The following is a 20430-nucleotide window of genomic DNA, read 5'->3' as shown; positions in this document are numbered from 1 at the left end:
TGTCCCTTCCTCCTAACTCTTCTCGCACAACACACCATTCACAGCATCTGTCTGTCCCTTCCTCCTAACTCTTCTCACACAACACACCATTCACAGCATCTATCTGTCCCTTCCTCCTAACTCTTCTCACACAACACACCATTCACAGCATCTATCTGTCCCTTCTTCCTAACTCTTCTCACACAACACACCATTCACAGCATCTGTCTGTCCCTGCCTCCTAACTCTTCTCACACAACACACCATTCACAGCATCTATCTGTCCCTTCCTCCTAACTCTTCTCACACAACACACCATTCACAGCATCTGTCTGTCCCTTCCTCCTAACTCTTCTCACACAACACACCATTCACAGCATCTATCTGTCCCTTCCTCCTAACTCTTCTCACACAACACACCATTCACAGCATCTATCTGTCCCTGCCTCCTAACTCTTCTCACACAACACACCATTCACAGCATCTGTCTGTCCCTGCCTCCTAACTCTTCTCACACAACACACCATTCACAGCATCTGTCTGTCCCTTCCTCCTAACTCTTCTCACACAACACACCATTCACAGCATCTATCTGTCCCTGCCTCCTAACTCTTCTCACACAACACACCATTCACAGCATCTATCTGTCCCTGCCTCCTAACTCTTCTCACACAACACACCATTCACAGCATCTGTCTGTCCCTGCCTCCTAACTCTTCTCACACAACACACCATTCACAGCATCTGTCTGTCCCTTCCTCCTAACTCTTCTCACACAACACACCATTCACAGCATCTATCTGTCCCTGCCTCCTAACTCTTCTCACACAACACACCATTCACAGCATCTATCTGTCCCTTCCTCCTAACTCTTCTCACACAACACACCATTCACAGCATCTATCTGTCCCTGCCTCCTAACTCTTCTCACACAACACACCATTCACAGCATCTATCTGTCCCTTCCTCCTAACTCTTCTCACACAACACACCATTCACAGCATCTATCTGTCCCTTCTTCCTAACTCTTCTCACACAACACACCATTCACAGCATCTGTCTGTCCCTTCCTCCTAACTCTTCTCACACAACACACCATTCACAGCATCTGTCTGTCCCTTCCTCCTAACTCTTCTCACACAACACACCATTCACAGCATCTGTCTGTCCCTTCCTCCTAACTCTTCTCACACAACACACCATTCACAGCATCTGTCTGTCCCTTCCTCCTAACTCTTCTCACACAACACACCATTCACAGCATCTGTCTGTCCCTTCCTCCTAACTCTTCTCACACAACACACCATTCACAGCATCTATCTGTCCCTGCCTCCTAACTCTTCTCACACAACACACCATTCACAGCATCTATCTGTCCCTTCCTCCTAACTCTTCTCACACAACACACCATTCACAGCATCTATCTGTCCCTTCCTCCTAACTCTTCTCACACAACACACCATTCACAGCATCTATCTGTCCCTTCCTCCTAACTCTTCTCACACAACACACCATTCACAGCATCTGTCTGTCCCTGCCTCCTAACTCTTCTCACACAACACACCATTCACAGCATCTGTCTGTCCCTGCCTCCTAACTCTTCTCACACAACACACCATTCACAGCATCTGTCTGTCCCTTCCTCCTAACTCTTCTCACACAACACACCATTCACAGCATCTGTCTGTCCCTGCCTCCTAACTCTTCTCACACAACACACCATTCACAGCATCTGTCTGTCCCTGCCTCCTAACTCTTCTCACACAACACACCATTCACAGCATCTATCTGTCCCTGCCTCCTAACTCTTCTCACACAACACACCATTCACAGCATCTGTCTGTCCCTTCCTTCTAACTCTTCTCACACAACACACCATTCACAGCATCTGTCTGTCCCTGCCTCCTAACTCTTCTCACACAACACACCATTCACAGCATCTGTCTGTCCCTTCCTCCTAACTCTTCTCACACAACACACCATTCACAGCATCTATCTGTCCCTTCTCCTAACTCTTCTCACACAACACACCATTCACAGCATCTATCTCATCATGACAGCTGCCAATCTGTGTACATGGCTTAAATCAACATGACAAGAACACAGCCTTACCCACAACCTGTCTTTTCTCCTCCCATCTACTGGCAAAAAGATAATACAAACAGACTGCAGCGTGGTGGAAGCGGAAAGACAGTGGAGTGATGGCCTAGAGGTCACGCGTCCGCCTAGGAAGCGAGAGAATCTGAGCGCGCTGGTTCGAATCACGGCACACTCGCCAGTATTTTCTCCCCCTCCACTGGATCTTGAGTGGTGGTCTGGATGCTAGTCATTTGGATGAGACGATAAACCGAGATCCCATGTGCAGCATGCACTTTGTGCATGTAAAAGAACCCATGGCAACAAAAGGGTTGTCCCTGGCAAAATCCCGTAAAAAATCCACTTCAATAAGAAAACAAAACAAAAAAACAAACAAAAAATGCATAAAGGAAAAAATGCCAAAAAATGGGTGGCGCTCTCAGTGCAGCGACACGCTCTTTCTGGGGACAGCAGCCCAAATTTCACACAGAGAAATCAGTTGTGAAAAGATTAGTAATACAATACATGCACTGTTTACATAGGCAAATATAGAACTCCCTTTGTGTGTACTCCACAACTCTGCACAGCCACATTTCTAAACCAACACACAACTCCAGCAAACCAATCATTCCTAATATCTTCTTGTACCTGTCAAACCTGGAATAGATACACAAAAAATATTTTTCTTTCATAGTGAACTAAACTTTCCATGCAGTGAGCCTCTGGTAAGGCTGTAATTCACTAGGTGGCTCTTATGGGTGGAAATAAGGAAGGTCAAAATGACAGTGATTGTAGGAATCCAATCTAAACAACAGCGTTTAATTCTTTTTCACTGTGAATAATGTACACCTGTGCTTCAATACTACTGACTGCTGATCATGAACCACAGGACTGCTGCTCCAGTTGTCCAACGCAATGCCTTGTCACAACATGATGCAGTTTGTACAACACTTTGTCAGGGCAACTAACTGCACTTCTAAAAGTGGTGCAACCAAATGCACCTCTAAAATTGTACAAAGTATACTTGCTGCACTCCTAAGCCATGCCTTATGAGTCATATCACTCAGAGGCCCAGTTGTCAAGGTGTCCACAGCTACATCATCAGATCACTATCACCTTATATCAGCAGATTAATATGACAATGCTTCTGCTAGCTGAAACAATTTTGTTTTTGTCTGACGCAATTCGACTCCATTGTGAATGTCTGAAAGAACTGTGCAATATCTTATTTTCCTAAATCCCATTATCAACCTAAAATAAAATTTAAAAAAAAGAAAAACAATCAACAAAACAACACCAGTCACTCCACTCCTGGATGCCCGATTCTGGAGACTGATTACTTCCAAAATGCTTTGTCATCATCATCAATACAGTTACCATGTTTCAATTTTACTTCCAAAATGTTTATATATACACCATAAGAACTGTTCTACTGCTACAAGTTCTAGTTTGTAAAAACTGAACAAGCTGTACACGCTAAAAGAAAAAGTGTATTTACTGTGAAACAAAAGAGCCAAGAAGACAAAACCTAGAAGGTGACTGTTGAAGGTGGACCAGAACCTCCAGACTGTCTGAAGCATGTCACACTGCCTTTTCCTGGGCTTACACAGCCCCTCTGTAAACTGTGTACACATCCCCACCAATCAGTCAGCATAATCACTGGATACTGTGACCTGCACGCTAAACCACCCACTTTATTTACAAACTGTGCCATTTGTTCACTGTAACTCAATTAACTTTCTTATTCTCATAGACACATACTTAAGTTCAAAAGTACTCACAATAAAGTAAAACAAAAACACACATACCTGAACTTCATACAGATGAGCAATGTGGATTTGTTCTGAAACAAACACAGAAGTGACCTTTGTAGCACATAAATTATAAGTAGATTTCAGAACCCTGAGTACTTATAATTCAAATCATTTTGGAATGGGAACAATGCCATTTGCTGATGAGGACAACACCCTAAAATGGCTCAATAAAAGAAAGACTGGATAAAAGATTGGATGAAATACCCTGAAACTGGTTGAAACACACACACACACACACAAAACCACCACCACCAAACCTAGACACCACCTTAAAATGGCTCAGAAAAAATAAAGACAACACCCAAATCTTTTATCAGCATTTCAGAGAGAAATACAAGCTTGAACAGGCTCACTCACCTCCTTCCCACCAAAATAACAAAATAAAACAAACCCCACCACCACCAACAACAAAAAAACACAAAAAAAACAAACCCCACCTGATTGCAGCTCTAAAATGGGTGGGAGGAGCATGGAGGGAGGAGTGGGGGAGAGGAGGAGAGGGGAGGAGTGTTGGGGGGGGGGGGAGGGGGAGAGGGAGGGGGAGAGAGGGTAGAGGAGAGGATTCTTCTGTGCACCCTATACTCCTTCCAACACCACTAATCCCATTCTTCATCACTTCCTCACTCCTCCTGTGATGCACTTGGGTGAGAGAACAACAGAGTCAGAGGCAGACTTGCTATGCATCAATATGCTGTTAGTAATAAACTTTATTAAAAAAAACTATTAAAAAACTACAAAAAGAATTCAGTCGGCAGACCCATAAAAGTAAAAACCCAACCAGCCAGTGGAGCACACACACCATCAGAATGACTTTGTATTTTGATTCCATCCCACACCCTCCATCTCCCCACCCCTCGTCCCTCTCCAACAAGGAAGACACATATATACCATCAAAGCAAAGAGAGGCAGGTGAAAACAGCCACAACTACCCAATTCATCACACAGGGAAGGGGAACGGGGAGGGGGCAGAGGAGGGCAACCTGACCCCCAAACACACAACCATGTTCACTGGCTGTGCAAAACAACCCACACCCACCCTCCTACCTCCCCACACCCCCCTCTCTCATCCACCCCCTTCAGGCAACAATATAAAAACATAAATGGAAGAAAAAGGTGAGGAGCGGGGTGGGGTGTGGCTGAGGGGAACTGCCCAACACCCTCCCTCCCTCCCCTCCCATGTTTCCTGGGCCACCTGCTTTTTCCATGGCGTTCTTTGTTTGCGTGCTGTCCTGTCTGCTGCAGTTTATCAATATGTACACACTTCACTGGCTTCCTTCCTCCCCTCTACTTTACACTATTTCAGGTTCTTTCTTCTTCTGCACTGTGCTGCTTTTTCTTTCTTTCAAATTCTCCCTCTCTCTTTTGCTCATCATTGTCACTCACATACTGCACACAAAACCATTTTCAAATGAACTTTTCACTACAAATTTTGATTCCCCCACCTCACTCCTTATATTTTCATTGTGCTGTTTTTGTTTTGCATTGTCAAACTCCTACTTCCATTCCCCAATGTTACTGCCTTTGTTCTTCTTTGTCTATGAATTTCGTCCATGTGTACTGCATGGACCCATTTGATGTGATAGTTAAAATGTTTGACACAAATTGTACACACTACATGTGTTACGCTACTCTGTTTATGAACACTTTTTCTCTCTTGTTTGCATGTAAACTCACATAAAACAGACAGAAAATGAGAAATATGCTCACATAAGCGCTGTCACCAAGGATCGTAAACTGAATACAATGGGATATTATTGAAACACAAGGAGTGAGCCAGTGAGCAAGAAATAACAGAGCATGTGTGCATTCACACACACACATACACCCAAGTGCTATACAGATAGGAAATGAGAGAAAAAAAAACCATGAAGACGGGCAGTAATGGTGTGGGAGGGGCAGAGTGTAAACAGTGCACTGAACAATCACTCTCTCTCTCTCTCTCTCATAAACACACATGACGTATATTTACTCAACACTCACACTTGTTAGTTGTTTGCGTAGAAACGAGAATCAAACAATTTTCATCTGGATCACAGAAATAGTTTTCATCATATTCATGTATCTGATACCGTAATAATGAACTTAAACAGAAGAGTTTCATCAAACTCAGCATTGTGCTTTTCCAAAGAATCCACGATTACACAAGGGTCGAGAACATAAATGTGCAAGGAAAAAAAAAAAGTTTTGAAAATACTGAACACAAAGTACAGAATTTCATCAGCTTCAAGCCTCACACACAGCACAGACCATCGTTTTCTTGCTGCTGCCACTGCCCCATCCTGAAAACTGATCCTGTGACAGGTTGGCACCAAAGCCAAGAACAAAGCCCCAGAGAACAAAAGACACATCTGTCTCCCCACCCCCCCCCACCCCAAACATCTTCACCCACGGGCACCCTCACCCTTTCCAGACAGAACAGCATCATTCTGCTTTATTTCCCAACCAGAGATCACAGTTCCTATTGAGATGGAAGACAGGGGAGATGGGAGAGAGAAAAGACTGACACACTGAGAGAGAGACAGAGAGACAGAGAGAGTGGTGGGGGGCGGGGTGTAAAGAAAGAGAGAGAGGGTGAGATAGATCGAGTGGGTAAGTAAAGAAACGCAGAGAGATGGGTGGGAAAGAGTGGGGAAGCAGATAAATATAGTGAGGGAGTGGGGAGAAATTTATTATATAGAGAGAGGGGGATTGGGTGGGAGGAGGGGTGGAGAGAGAGAGAGAGAGAGAGAGAGAGAGAGAGAGAGAGAGAGAGAGAGAATAAATACACAGGGGGGGAAGGGGAGTGGGGAAAACAAATTTTATAGGGATATGAGAGAGCAGAAAAAAGAGAAATACAGAGAGAGAGAGAGAGAGAGAAGGGGGTGGTGGGTGGGGGTTGGGAGGGCTATGGGGGGCAGATCTAGCCAGCAAGTAGTGGTGTTTCCTTTTCCACCTCAGAGAAAAGAAGTGGTGATGATATGCATGTTTGTATCACTGCCCTTTCTTCTGCACTCTCATGCTGATGATGCAAGAGAAATCTATTCCGGTCTCCAACAATTGACAAGGCTTTACTGTAAGAATTGTTTCATAACAATACAATCCTGGCATCAGCCAGGCCCCAGAGACACAGAAAACGCTGTTGTCTTGGTTAGGAAACTGAAGCAACAGTGTGAAAGATGATGTTTGTGAGCGAAGTGGTGATATCTCACAGTGTGGCACAGGTCTTTGACAGCCCACATGAAGCACACACACACACACACACCTCCACATCAGGGACTGAATACAAGATCTGAAGAGGAATACTGCCACCTTTCACTTCTGTAGAAAGTGTTCCCTCTCAAAGACTTTACCCAACAGCTGGGATACGAAGTGTAAACTCAATTGATGCCACTGGAGCTTGAGCTCAAAGTGTCAGGGAAATTTTCAGCTACATTTAACATTATTATAAAAATGGAATGTTTTGGAGAGAGACAGACAGATATACAGACAGAGAGAGAGAGATCTATATCAATTCTTCTTAGTGTACATATACAGAGACAGAGAGAGATCTATATCAATTCTTCTTGCTGTACAATGTTTACATAATTATGCAATCATACAATGAATAAATTATTGGGAGATGATGAAATAAAGGTTTCACTTACTCTCAGAAAAAGTCAGAGAACATTCGCCTGAATCTTCCAGACACAGTTTAAAATGCTGGAACAGAGAACAAGAAGTTTTAGACACACACACACACACATACACACACACTCCCAGTCACTCACACACAATCACCATACTTTCTGAATAGTAGTTTCCAACATTCCATCATTGCTGGAAGAAAAACTAAAGCAAATACAAGGAGTAATTCAATAAGATGAGGTCACAAGTGGTATCTATGATCACAGAAATAAATCATGAATTGCCATGACCAGAGAGTAGCTTCCAAAAAACAATTAAAAAACAAAAACAAAAAAACTCTAGAGGCATGTTATGATTCACTTCAGGGAAAAAAAAAAACATCAACAAAAAAACACACACTCACCATACACACAGATGGATTGTATCAATTCAGGTTCAGAATCATCAAGACTAACAATAACACATGCAATGTCTCACACAGTTGTGTACCTTCAAGCTTCCTTCATAGTTCTTCAGCACTTTAAACATCAAGCCAAGTCGAAGATGAACTTCATTAGCACGGATGAAAGCTCTGTTCTGGTACAAGAGCTGGTAGAAGAGTTTCACAGACCTGAAACCACACCAGATAACATCATGGTTAAATAATGTTGAATAAACTGCTTTTTGAAACATGACATCATAAAACACACACACACAAACACACTATACTGGAATCTGGATGCAACAGCTATAACATACAATGTGCTTGTGAGGCATATGCAGTGATATGGGGAATGATGAACTGAGCAACAGATTAAAGGTAAAGTTGAGTGGGGGCAGGGGCAGTGAGCTGGTCTCACCAGAACCAAATTGCTCTTTCTGTAAGTCTGAAAACCTGTCTGGCTATCCTGAACCTTTGGCCATGGGGGGGGTCATTCATTAAAACTTAAATAACAAAAAGCCGCGTGTACATTTTCCCCCTTTTTAATCGCACTTTTCAGTCCTCTCCAACAGACTTGACTGGCGGACACAAAAGTTTGCACTGACCTGAAAAACGCCGACGAACAATACAACAGCTGGCAACTTGCTAGCGTTAACTCACCAGTGATTAGATCTAAAATCCTTCACCAAACCCTGGCGGTCCACATTTAAAATGTAGCAAACAGCCGGAAAGATTTTGTGGGCCCGCGTTTGCACAACCAGGTTTTGTCCGTATGTATCCAAACACCATTATCTTTTTTACGACAAAACAGTGCAGAGATATTACATGCTGTTTGTACTCAGGGATCTCTCTCTCTCTCACTCTCCCTCTCTCTGTGCCGCTTTAATGGTATAAAATTAAACAATGTATAAAAGGCGTTAAAACTTAAAACCATCTTCCTTTTCTTATTGCAGGTCTGTGATCTAGCCGCAAGTCAATTTTACGACTTCCGAAAAACTTCGTCGGGTAATTACACGGCAACCAGGCGTGTCTAAAAATGGCAGTTTTACCATTTCGAAGTTCATTGGCAACTTTTTTCCCCCCGTTTCTGGCAATCATGTCGTCAGTGTCAGGAAATGTGCTGCCGATGTATATGTGCTGAAGTACAACTAATTATTTATCATATCAGAAATCAGCACCTTAAGACTAACTGTGGGAGTGTGGATGGAGTTGGCAATGGTTGTACGACACACTGATCGAAGTTCAACATGAAAACAATTGTTTTTTGCGTGCTTTCTAAAAGTTACATCTTGGTAATATGGTAAACCGCAAGAATTAATGCCTGTTTGCTGATGATCACATCAAGCTGCTACATTTGTTCAATGTTGAATGATTGTATGGATCATTATCCAACTGTACACTACGTCTACCTGACGAATAAAATCAAATGCAGCTGTCGGACGTTTAACAGTCTGTCATCTGCTGACAGAACAGGGGGTAGAAAAATTATTCCTGGGATGATAAACCAGGTGTGACGCTTAACGCTTCACTACGGTACCCGATCAGTTTGAATGTCAAATGGCTATGGAAACAATAACTCCATCAAGAATGAACAGGACAATGTTTTCTTTGTTTACTGATCTAATTAATTTCTTTTATTTAACTTTTATCATTGCTCATAACTATAGTTCTTGGGGAATGGAGAGGGGGAGTGACATTTTTTTTTATGAATAATGTATCACAAAGAATTAAATAACATGCAAGAATGACACATCACTCACAGCTACAGTCCAACACTCAGAGGTAAAGAATTACAATGACTCATTCATCTGCTTTGCCATCGTGTGTTTTGTGCCCCACAGAAAATGAGGCACTGTGTGTGTGTGTGGGGGGGGGGGGGGGGAGCGGCGGCTCGGGGAGAAGGTCATAAATACACTTGGGAACTCTTTTCACTGCTGTCTTTAGCATTACTTTTGGAATGCACACAGAACATTCAGTCTGTCCCCTCTAAAACCTGCCTATAAAATAATGAAAAAAAGCCATTCCACAACTTGGAAAGAACCAGCGAGCAGAGACCTTAACTGCAGTCGACAGTGAAACAACGGACAGTTTTTTTTTGCACATCCCCTTCCATTCAGTTCCAAAGCTCCAGTCTCAACAGCAAACAGCAAGGTGCACATGGGTATCACAATCTTCACAGTAACTAAGGAGGCTGAAGAGCGAATGAACAAGCCCTTTCAGCTGACCACCACTGATTCCCACTTCTGCTGTCCCTGTGACCCTGAACTTGGTGGTGAACTCAGGGGTCTGCCACATGAAAACAATGACCAGTGGGCTGGCAGGCCAGAGGGTGGACTCTAAGCCGCTGACCTCTCTCTTGTCCCATCCCCTGAACAATGAAGCTACAGGCCTGGTCAGGTGTGAAAGACAGGCAGGTGTCTGTACCAACCATACACAGGCTGCAGTGACTATCCCACCAGCCTTCCCTGCTACAAGACGTGCGTAACGCTCATTTCCAATGAACCTTCTTTCTTTCTGTTTCTCAAGGAGGCATCACTGCAATCTGACAAATCCATAAATGCCACACCTCCCCCAACCCCAGCCATCCCTGTTGTCCACAGTCAGGGTTAATCCAAGAAAGGGATGCCTTACAGGCTGTACAACAGAGTGATGATACCAAACATGTTTGTCAACTCCCTCCTACACACAACAGACATGCCCCTTCATTCAAAGTGAACCTCAAAACGTCTTTCTTCGGAACTTGGTTTATCACATCAGTTTTGTTCTGAGCAGTTGTCCGACTGCTTTGTAGATCAATGCTACATCATACACTATCAGTTCCTTGGGAATCTCTCTCTCTCACATGCACACACACGTGCGTATGAGTATGTGTGAGTGTGCATGCTTGTGTGAGCAAATGCATGTGTGTCCTGTACATACTAGAACATAATTTTCCTGAACCAAAGTGGCAGTTGCCACTTCTGCAAAAGTGTGTGCACACTGTCAGTTTTGTGTGTATGACAGAAAGAGAGAGAGAGAAGAGTCAGCAAGAATATAACACAACACTTGAATAATGGCACAACAGAAATATAAAGATCTATCCTTTCAGTCAAGAACAAAAGTATCACAGAGCACACACATGCACACAATCAATACTAGCATCACTTGAAGCAGAAATACCTCAAACTGAAGAGTACAAATGCAACACTGAATTTCACACCTGTATCTTTATGAATGAATCCAGTATGACTGGCCATATTATCAATGAATCCAATCTGGCAATATGATTGGTCAACCAACCAGCTATAAATTTTGTACTCTCTGATCCACCCATCCACACAGATGACAAGTATCTGCCAGCATTACCACATGAAAATATACAGACATCAAAAATAGTTCACAAGCACATGGGGCTGTATTTCAACAGGAATGAATATTCTTTATGTTTATGTAGGTGCTCCAGTTGGGCAAGGGACACCGAGGTTGGTGGTAAGCTGTCACATCTGTCAGCTAAACTGTCAAGTCTCAGATCTTTTTTTCTTTTTCTAAACCCACTTGGCACATATACATGCTGTTTGTCACCTGTCTGTACTATACTCGGGCTGAGTGCAGTCACATCCCTTTCCATGATTCACCAGTCAGGTTTGCCTGTTATTTCACAGCTTGATTCTAAGACTCTTAGAATGTTCACTTAGCTAAATTCCAACTTTCGTTCCAACCACTGGTCAGCTGACCAGCTTCGTTTTGGCCATTATTTTTACTTATTCATTTTTGTTTTGTTGAAATCGGCACATTTAAATATATTTCCCAACACTCGCAAACCTTATTCTCTGAGATTCCTTTCAAAAACACAACCAGACAGATGTGGTGACCCAGCATACTGGAACATCAGGACTGTCCATGAAAACAGATCTGCACTGATCCCAACTCTCCTTTATGATTCCATGTGAGCAGTTTCAAAAGAACCGCTTTCTGATAAGAGTACAGGCTTGTGACTTTTGAATGAAATTGGACAAACATATGACCGCACTGATATTGCAAATATCAAGACTGCCCATGTCTTGATTTACTGACACTCTTCTGGGTACCCTTACTCACCCATCTATCAACACACACACACACACAGGGAGGGGGGTCGGAACACAATCAATTAAATTACAGCATTGATGTGAACTAAAGGGATGGTACGCCAATCCACATACATGTGTGTGTATGTACTGCCAACACGCGACCCAGATTTCTTTACTGATGTATGAGGACATAACTCACAAGGAATGAGATGGGGTTAGGTATCAGATTTTATCATTGTACTGTGTGTGCGCGCGCAAGTGTGTGTGTGTGTGTGTGTGTGTGTGTGCGGCGCACATGCACACATGTGTACGCAGTTCCTCTCCACAGAGTTGATCTGTATGAGCGTGCGCAGATCTCCCCCGCAAGAAGTCGACGACCATCACACCGCCCGAGTTCCTGGCTTCTGTTTACGATGACTTAGAAAACGCTATTACAAACAGACGCAGTTGTTTGCCACGCTGTTTATTTTCCAGCAAATCCAAGACGTACAACTGCTGACTGATACCACTGGCGTCCAGACAGACAGACAACAAACACCCTGTTTTCATGGGGACTGACAAGACCGCCTCCTTTCTTCTGCCTCCGTCCTCTGTCAGCCTGTGAAATGCCACAATAGGTCAGTTTTCCCCTCTTGCCTCTGTCACGGCTTTGGATGCGGAGTTCAGTTGTGCGTTGTGGGTACAAGACCTGTGCAGGGAGTTGGGAGGTGGGAGAGAGATGCGGGTGGGAGGGAGAGAGGGAGGGAGAGAGAGAGGGAGAGAGAGAGGGGATATGCGGGTGAGAGAGAGAGAGAGAGAGAGAGAGAGAGACAGAGTGAGAATCACGCACATCTCTTTCTCTCTCTCTCTACGGGAGGGGACCGAGGGAAACCCGGTTGAACATGATATGTACGTTTTGACGGCAGCTGCTTGCTTGCTCGCTCGTTCACATGTCAAGCCACTCACTCACACACACACACACACACACACACGCTCGCACCAAGAGGCCCCCCAGTCCCCTTTCCATCCCGCAGGGAAGAAAACCAAACCCAACCCAAGCAGCCAGCCCACGTGTCCTTGACAAAACCAGCTTTCCACTGCACTGCTCGACACGTCACCGACGACACCAAACGAACAAAGACAGCAACACACGAGCACCGAAGCCCCCCCCCCCCCCCCCCCCCTCCCTCCCCTTGCGGCGAACTTTTTCCGTCAGTGTGCACCGTTTAGTCGTGTGGTGCAATTGTTTTATCCCCCCCACCCCCCTGAAATATCCCTCCCCCAACAATCCCTCTCCCCTTCCCACTACCCTTCCCCCTCTCTCTCCTCCTACTGCAGACTAATTCTCTACCTCCACCGAATGCCAACCATCCACACATTACGTAAGCCCTTCCTGTCCTGTTTCTTCGCACTGCCAACTCTCATTCCATCTTTCCCCCCTGCTGTTTTGCACTCTGACTTTCTACCAGGTGTCGCACGGTTCTTGGCACCGTCACAGGCCAGCTGGTTCCTGCCGGCAACACCCCCTTTTCCATCCCTCCCCGCCCCCCTCACACACACACCCCTCCCTTCATGCCTTTACCTTGCATCAACGCCTTTATTGCATCAGCGCTATATTGTATGCGCAACATCGACAGCCCGTACACACACGGTACCATGTATGTCTGTGTGTACGCCCGCACACGTTCAGTGCAGGAGTGAATGTGAAAGACAAAATACTGTGAGGGTGACCTTTGTGTGTGTGTGCGCGCGCGTGCACGCGCGCGAGGCACGCAAGATCAATCGCTTAATTTCACGCACTGTATGTGCAACTGTTCATTATGTAGCAGAGTCCCAAGAACGATTGTTAGATTGCTATTTACCTGTTATCAGAGAGAGAGAGAGAGAGAGAGAGAGAGACGCATTCAAGCTGGATTCTCTCGTTCTCCCAGCAGCACCCATGACGTCACTCGTCCTTGACACGATGCCACAGGTCAGCCAGCAGCCAACACCTCAAAGACAGCAGCAGCCAAGTCGACCAGCCACCATACGGCCTGTCCACCCAATGACCCCAACTACAACAGACACCCCCCCCCCCAACCCCCTCCCGCACACACTCACTCTGCCAGCTCGAGAAATTTGCCGAGTCGTCATTCATTCAGATACTTCATTCAACTAAATCAGCACACCACCACCAGCCAACAAATACCGCCATAGTATTGGAAAAAAGAAAAGAAAAGAAAAGAAAAAAAAAAAAAAAAAAAAAAACGAACGCACGATGGCTGATTAGTTCCAGACCTGATCAGTACAGGCGCGGCGCACCCCCACCCACCCCACTGACGGGGTCAACAGAGCATGAAGCGAACAACTTCAAAGAGGGCAGCCGACCGTGTCCGAGAGGGGGCTTGGCCTTCTGTTCCGCGAGTCGACACGGCAGTGTGTGCAGGTGCACGTCTATCGACCCGCCCACCATACAGTGGAATTCCCCCACTTTCTACTAATTTGACCCACGGGAGAAAAAAGGAAAAAGAAAAAAGCTTGAGTAGGGGGACCCAACACAAGCAGACCCAGATTTGACAAAAGCAAACCCATCGGTCCTTCTAATCTGTTCCGCTGTCAAACAGCGATAAGGAAGGACCGAACACTATCCCTCTCTCTCTAAAAACAAGTAAATTAATTTTAAACAAATAATAAGAAAAAAAATTGCAAGACACCCGGCTTTCACTCGGAACGGAAGTGTATCCACTGTCAGGACAGGGATCAACACTGCGACTTCATCATCATCATCATCATCATCAGAAACCTGGCCGCCTGGCTCTTTCTGTGTGTGTGTGTGTGTGTGTGTGTGTGTGTGTGTGTGTGTGTGCGAGAGAGAGAGAGAGAGAGAGAGAGAGAGAGAGAGAGAGAGAGAGAAAGACGGGCAGAGTAGAGGGACAATTACTGGTATCGAATTCCCCAACGTCTCGCAGCCAACCCTGCTATCAGAACAATCGCCATTTCGACTCCGTTACCCGAGAAACTGTATGAAGGGTGTCATCCCCTGTCCACGTCATAGCTGCCCTCCGTCAACACACGAAACGGGCGGGCACCATGTCCCAGACCCTACAGAAAGCTTAGCATTCGTCACAGTCTCCTGGACTCGCCCCCTCCCAACAAAACAGCCTTCGCCGAATCAAGCCCCAAGCCCCTCAGTGTACAACTTAACCTGTAAGGCGTCAGTCAGTTTGTAGAGAGTTTGGCGAATGAATAAACTGTAAATGAAGCGTCCAACCTTGACCAAAATCTCTACCAAACTATGTTAGGAAACAAAGGAGGGACTGTTTAAAAACTTCACAGCTTGCTTTGACCCTATCCTCATACTGACAGGAGGTTCAAGTCAACTATCAGTGCCAGCAACAGTGACGAGGGGAGGTGCAAGTCGGTAGACTAACAGCGATGTCTCTCTTCCTCCAACGCTGACATTCACGACCTCCGCTTCCTGTATGACAAAAAAAAAACAAAAAAAACCCGGCAATATCCACCTCTCTTCCTCTCCACTCCTCTGTGTGACTGACGGAGTGAACGTCCACGCCTTGTTGTGAACACTGCTCATTCCGTCTGGAGGGGAAAAATGGTGGATGTTGCCCCCAAAACCAACAGCGCGCGAACAGGAAACATCAATGCAAATCAAGCCACATGAAACATCAATCAATGAAATTACGTTTCTGACACACGATACGTGGAATGGGGGTGGGGCAAGGACAGGGGGGAGGGGGGTGGGGGTGGGAGGAAGAGAAAGCTAAGTTTTACTTAAATCACTTCTACCTCATCCTAAGGGCAACTTGACGAATAATAACGAATGCCTTCGCTGCCAAGAACTGGCAATTGGAAATCACACGGGAAAAAAAAGCACAAGAAATTTCACACATAAACCGTTAAGGGGAAGGATGGAGCGGCAGGGGTAGAGGTATGGGATTGGGGAATCTTCTCTTATCCACAAGACTTGCCCTTTTCGTGCAAAAGTACTTACTGTCAGAGAAAGGTGGCGGTACTTCTGTAAATAAATAAAACACTGAACCAACCTCTCGGTATATCGTAAAACCAGTCAATTTCGAATTTTATTCACTCACCATACAGAAAACGATGTGTCCGCCTTCTGGTTTTCCTTCCCCCCGCCGGAAAACGGATCGCGCAGCGCACAGACCACTATCTCCTCGCTTTCTCCCACTCCGAAAGGTACAGCACCCAACTGACAACCACAACGTCAATTCCGTTATTTCCGTTTTTCTTCTTCTTCTTTTTATTTATTAAAAAAAAAATAAAAAATTTATGCGTGCCAGCTGGTGATACAAAGCAAGTCTCATTCCTTAACTTCGCCACCGCTTGTGCACCAACACCTCCAGGAGTCGATACCCCAGCTCTCCTCTCTCTCCGTTTTTTTTCTACCTGGAAACATTGAGCACACAGTACTATTATATATCGAGTTCATTCACAACGCGCGCGAGAGAGACAGAGAGAGAGGGGGGGAGGTTGCCTGTCACAAGCAGTGAAGCAGAACTTTTTTTTTTTTTTTTTTTTTTTTTTAAGGGTGAGGGGGCGGAGGGAGAGAGGGAGAAAGTGCTGGTGACTAAAAGCATCCAGAACTTTCCCGTCTACACCTTTTCCAAGGATTGTCCGCAAACCTCCCGCTTCCATGCCCCACCCCACTCCCCCCCTTTTTTTTTTCTTCTTTATTCCCGCCTCACCTCTTTCTTCCTTTCAACTCCTACGCATCACTGAAAATCACAGGTAGTAGTAGTTACCTACACGTTCTGCCACAACCTCACCACTGTGCGGGCTACACCACACCCAGGCTGAGATCAACTCCAGTTCTCTGTGGTGGGTTTCAATTCAATTTTTACCTCCCTGGCACGATAATCACAGAACGTCCGCGGGGGACAACAGATAACTGACGGCGAAATCTGACTTTGCACGTGAATCATGGTGTCCCTCCACCCGCCCCACCCCCCCCCTCCCCCAGTTCTGTCACATCGGGAGTGAAGATTGCCACCCCCCCACCGCCCCCCCCCCCGACAGTTTACATCCTGACACCTTATGCTGACCATCCCCCTCCCCCATCTTACAATATGAATCTCATATTCCCGGGATCACACATCATCAGTGTGAGCAATGCACACCTTTCTGGTCTGACCAACACCGTTCAAAACCCTTCACTTCTGGCTTTGCTTGTTGTTCATTTTTGTTATGTGCCCCCCCCCCCCCCCCCCCCCCCCCCCCTGTGCGACATTGGGTTATTCGCATCGGAAAAGTCAAGGCGTCATAATCGTTTTCCCAAACCGGGGAAACATGCGATTTGTAAGAAAGGAGGGGAGAGGGATGGGGAGAGGAGAGGGATGGGGAGAGGAGAGGTCCGTTTCTGGGTTGTGGCACACAATACAAAGGCCAGCTTTCTTTCGTCAGCGTCCGCAACTGAAATTTCGTAACACCGCGTTTCCTCAACCGCTGGTTTTCTCGACAATCTTGCAGCAACATCCTTCTCCCCTTACACCCTCTCCCCCCACCCCCTTCCTTAACACACACACACACACACACAGTGCACAATATCACGGAAATAGTATGAACTATGTGAACCATATCGCTATAATTCTACATATTGGTGGTGTGAAGTTCGCGCGAGCAGGCATCACTTCTCTCCACCGGCGCACTTTCACCGTTCACAAGTGACAACGAGTGCAATGCTCAGCACAGAGGACGAGTTGTGGGACAGGTATACGTAACTCCACAGTGAAGTCACCACGGTACGGGCCACAGCACAGACCACTTCAGACACATGTCCGCTTGTGCACCCCCCCCCCCCCCCCCCCCCTCACCCCCCCCACACACACACCCTCTTTCACCGCCATCCTCTGGTTGGTTTAAACCAAACTTTAGTTGAAGATATCACAGTGCAAATACGAGTTTGACGGGGCAAGAACAAAACATCATATCAAGTCCTGTGCTGATCCTCAGATTCATTTTCACATTAATTATGTTCGCCCAAAGTCGGAGGTCACCTTCAGGTCACTCCAACCATCAAGGTCGCAATCAACAATGACTTCCCTTTCTTTGCTTTCTGACTTTCAGCAGACCATGACCAGTCTTGACGTAGCGCTGTGTGTGTGTGTGTGTGTGTGTGTGTGAGGATGGGGATGTCACACTCGTAAATGTGAGTTCACGAGGAAGCTGAACTCACGAACGTCAGGGGAAGTGGAAGGGGGGGGGGGTTAACATCTCCAACGTGATTTTTCCAAGCTATACTTTTAGAGGAAAAAGTCTGTGTGCGTTAACACCATATAAAACTGAAGAGTGTGTGTGTGTGTGTGTGTGTGTGTGTGTGTGTGTATGTGCGCGCGCGCGCGCGGGTTTGTGTGTATGTGTGCAAAGGGTGGAGGTGTCGGATGCAGTCTCCCCCCACACTCTCACCCCGTTTCTAATTAATTTTGCTTGTTCCCCTCTCCCCCGGCAATGCACTATAAATAACCTTTTATGGATGCAAAACTAGAGATGAAATTTATTACAAATTTTAGGGGGAGGAAAAACATCTAAAACGAAATAAAAGTATTTAAAAAAAATAAAATAAAAATAACGAGCGTTCAAATAAAAGTGCTGCAAACAGTCGCTGCCGTGTGATTGTGTCTGACTGAAATGCTGGCTTCTGTTTCAGGCACCTGTGTGCGGCATTAGGGGCGGGTGGGGTGGCTGGCAGTTAGCATACACCAATTGAACACACGTACGTACACACACACACACACACGCGCGCGCGCGTACACACCCCACGCGCCGGGTCAGTCAAGCCACACAGGCTCCCTGCTCCCTGTTTGCACTGACAGACAGCGGGGAAAGAGTAGAGAGCTGGCAAAGAAAGAGAAAGAGGAGAAAGAAGAAAGAGGGGAGAGCTGGCAAAGAAAGAGAAAGAGGGGAAAGAAGAAAGAGGGGAGAGCTGGCAAAGAAAGAGAAAGAGGAGAAAGAAGAAAGAGGGGAGAGCTGGCAAAGAGAAAGAGGAGAAAGAAGAAAGAGAAGAGAGCTGGCAAAGAAGTACTGGGGAAGGGCGGGAGGGAGGATGGGAGGTGACACTCGACAAACAACACACACACAAAACGGGAGGGGAGGGGAGGAGAGGGGGGAAGCGACACGAGGACACACGTGGTGGTGGGTAGGGGAGGGGAGAGGGGCCAGGGGGGACGGTGTAGACAGCAGCTGGCAGCAACCTTTAACAAAGAAAGGCATTCCCGTGAAAGGACATGATTATTACCATGGTGGTGTCACGGAGCATAAAAGGAGTTTGAGGGGAAGGAGAGAGAGAGAGGGGGGAGGGGGGCGGAGGGTGCTGGGGAGAGAAATTAGATAGAGGGGAGGAGCAGAATAGACAGAAAGAGAAGAGGGGTGGAGAAAGAGGGAGAGGGAGAGTGAGAGGTGCCGTGGAGAAGAGGGTGGGGCAGATAAAGAGGGTGGAAGAAAAAGCAGAAAGAGAGAGCGAGTGTGCATGTGAGCACGCGTAAGAGAGAGAGAGAGAGAGAGAGAGAGAGAGAGAGAAAGAGAGAGTTGTGGGGGTGGGGGTGGGATTTCCACGACCACCACCACCACCACCACCACCGTCAGTCTCTGAGTGACACAAATCCCACGAGTCCAAATCCGAGTGGAAAAGGAAAAGGAAGGAAGCGACATGCTTAACCCGGTACATGTGTGCGTGTCTCCGTTCCCATGTCACTTCATAATATTGCGAAACTCATCGGAAAACGTCATGTGGGGACACGCAAAGTCTCCCCCCACCTTCTCTCTCTCTCTCACACACACACCCCTCTATCTCTCTCACTCACACACACACACACACTCTCTCTCACACACATTCACGTCACAAACACACACCCACATGCAGTCTCTCTCTCTCTATCACATATACTCGCGTCACAAACACACTGGAAATTCAGTCTCGCTCACTCCGGGGGTGGGGGTGGGTGTGTGTGTGTGTGTGTGGGGGGGGGGGGTTGAAAAATAATCATGAAAAGAGACGAGGATGTTGTGTAACTTTAATACCAATTATTTGCAAATACTACTCCCATCTCACCCCCTCTACTGTCATCTGTTGTTTGTTTTCTGACCCCACCTTTGTAGGGGCATGTCAAGGCGAAGGGGAGAGGGAGGAAAGGTATGGGGTGGGTAGAGACAGACATCAAAGGGGTGGAGATGTACCCTGAGGCGGGGTGGGTAGAGACAGACGTCAAAGGGGTGGAGATGTACCCTGAGGCGGGGTGGGTAGAGACAGACGTCAAAGGGGTGGAGATGTACCCTGAGGTGGGGTGGGTAGAGACGGACGTCAAAGGGGTGGAGATGTACCCTGAGGCGGGGTGGGTAGAGACAGACGTCAAAGGGGTGGAGATGTACCCTGAGGTGGGGTGGGTAGAGACAGACGTCAAAGGGGTGGAGATGTACCCTGAGGTGGGGTGGGTAGAGACAGACGTCAAAGGGGTGGAGATGTACCCTGAGGTGGGATGGGTAGAGACAGACGTCAAAG

At 46.4% G+C, this 20430-nt stretch overlaps 1 protein-coding gene across 5 annotated transcripts in view; it reads right to left on the bottom strand.

Annotated features, from left to right (window-relative positions):
• Positions 1-20430, bottom strand: part of LOC143289042 (lysine-specific demethylase 6A-like) — a 176109-nt gene that overhangs the window by 39535 nt on the left and 116144 nt on the right. For 4 of the 5 annotated variants that reach the window (XM_076597831.1, XM_076597832.1, XM_076597834.1 and 1 more), the window contains 3 exons: positions 7962-8082; positions 7493-7547; positions 3864-3898 (listed from right to left, as the gene is read on the bottom strand). In XM_076597831.1, coding sequence (XP_076453946.1) covers positions 3864-3898; positions 7493-7547; positions 7962-8082 — 211 coding nt within the window. Of the gene's footprint in view, positions 1-3863; positions 3899-7492; positions 7548-7961; positions 8083-16009; positions 16110-20430 lie in introns of those variants that run through there. The other variant, XM_076597835.1, reaches the window with a different exon arrangement.

The sequence above is a fragment of the Babylonia areolata genome, chromosome 13, assembly GCF_041734735.1.
Source record: "Babylonia areolata isolate BAREFJ2019XMU chromosome 13, ASM4173473v1, whole genome shotgun sequence".
NCBI lineage: Eukaryota > Metazoa > Mollusca > Gastropoda > Neogastropoda > Buccinidae > Babylonia > Babylonia areolata.
Note: the sequence above shows the minus strand (reverse complement) of the source record. Positions and strands in the feature narration are given on the sequence as shown.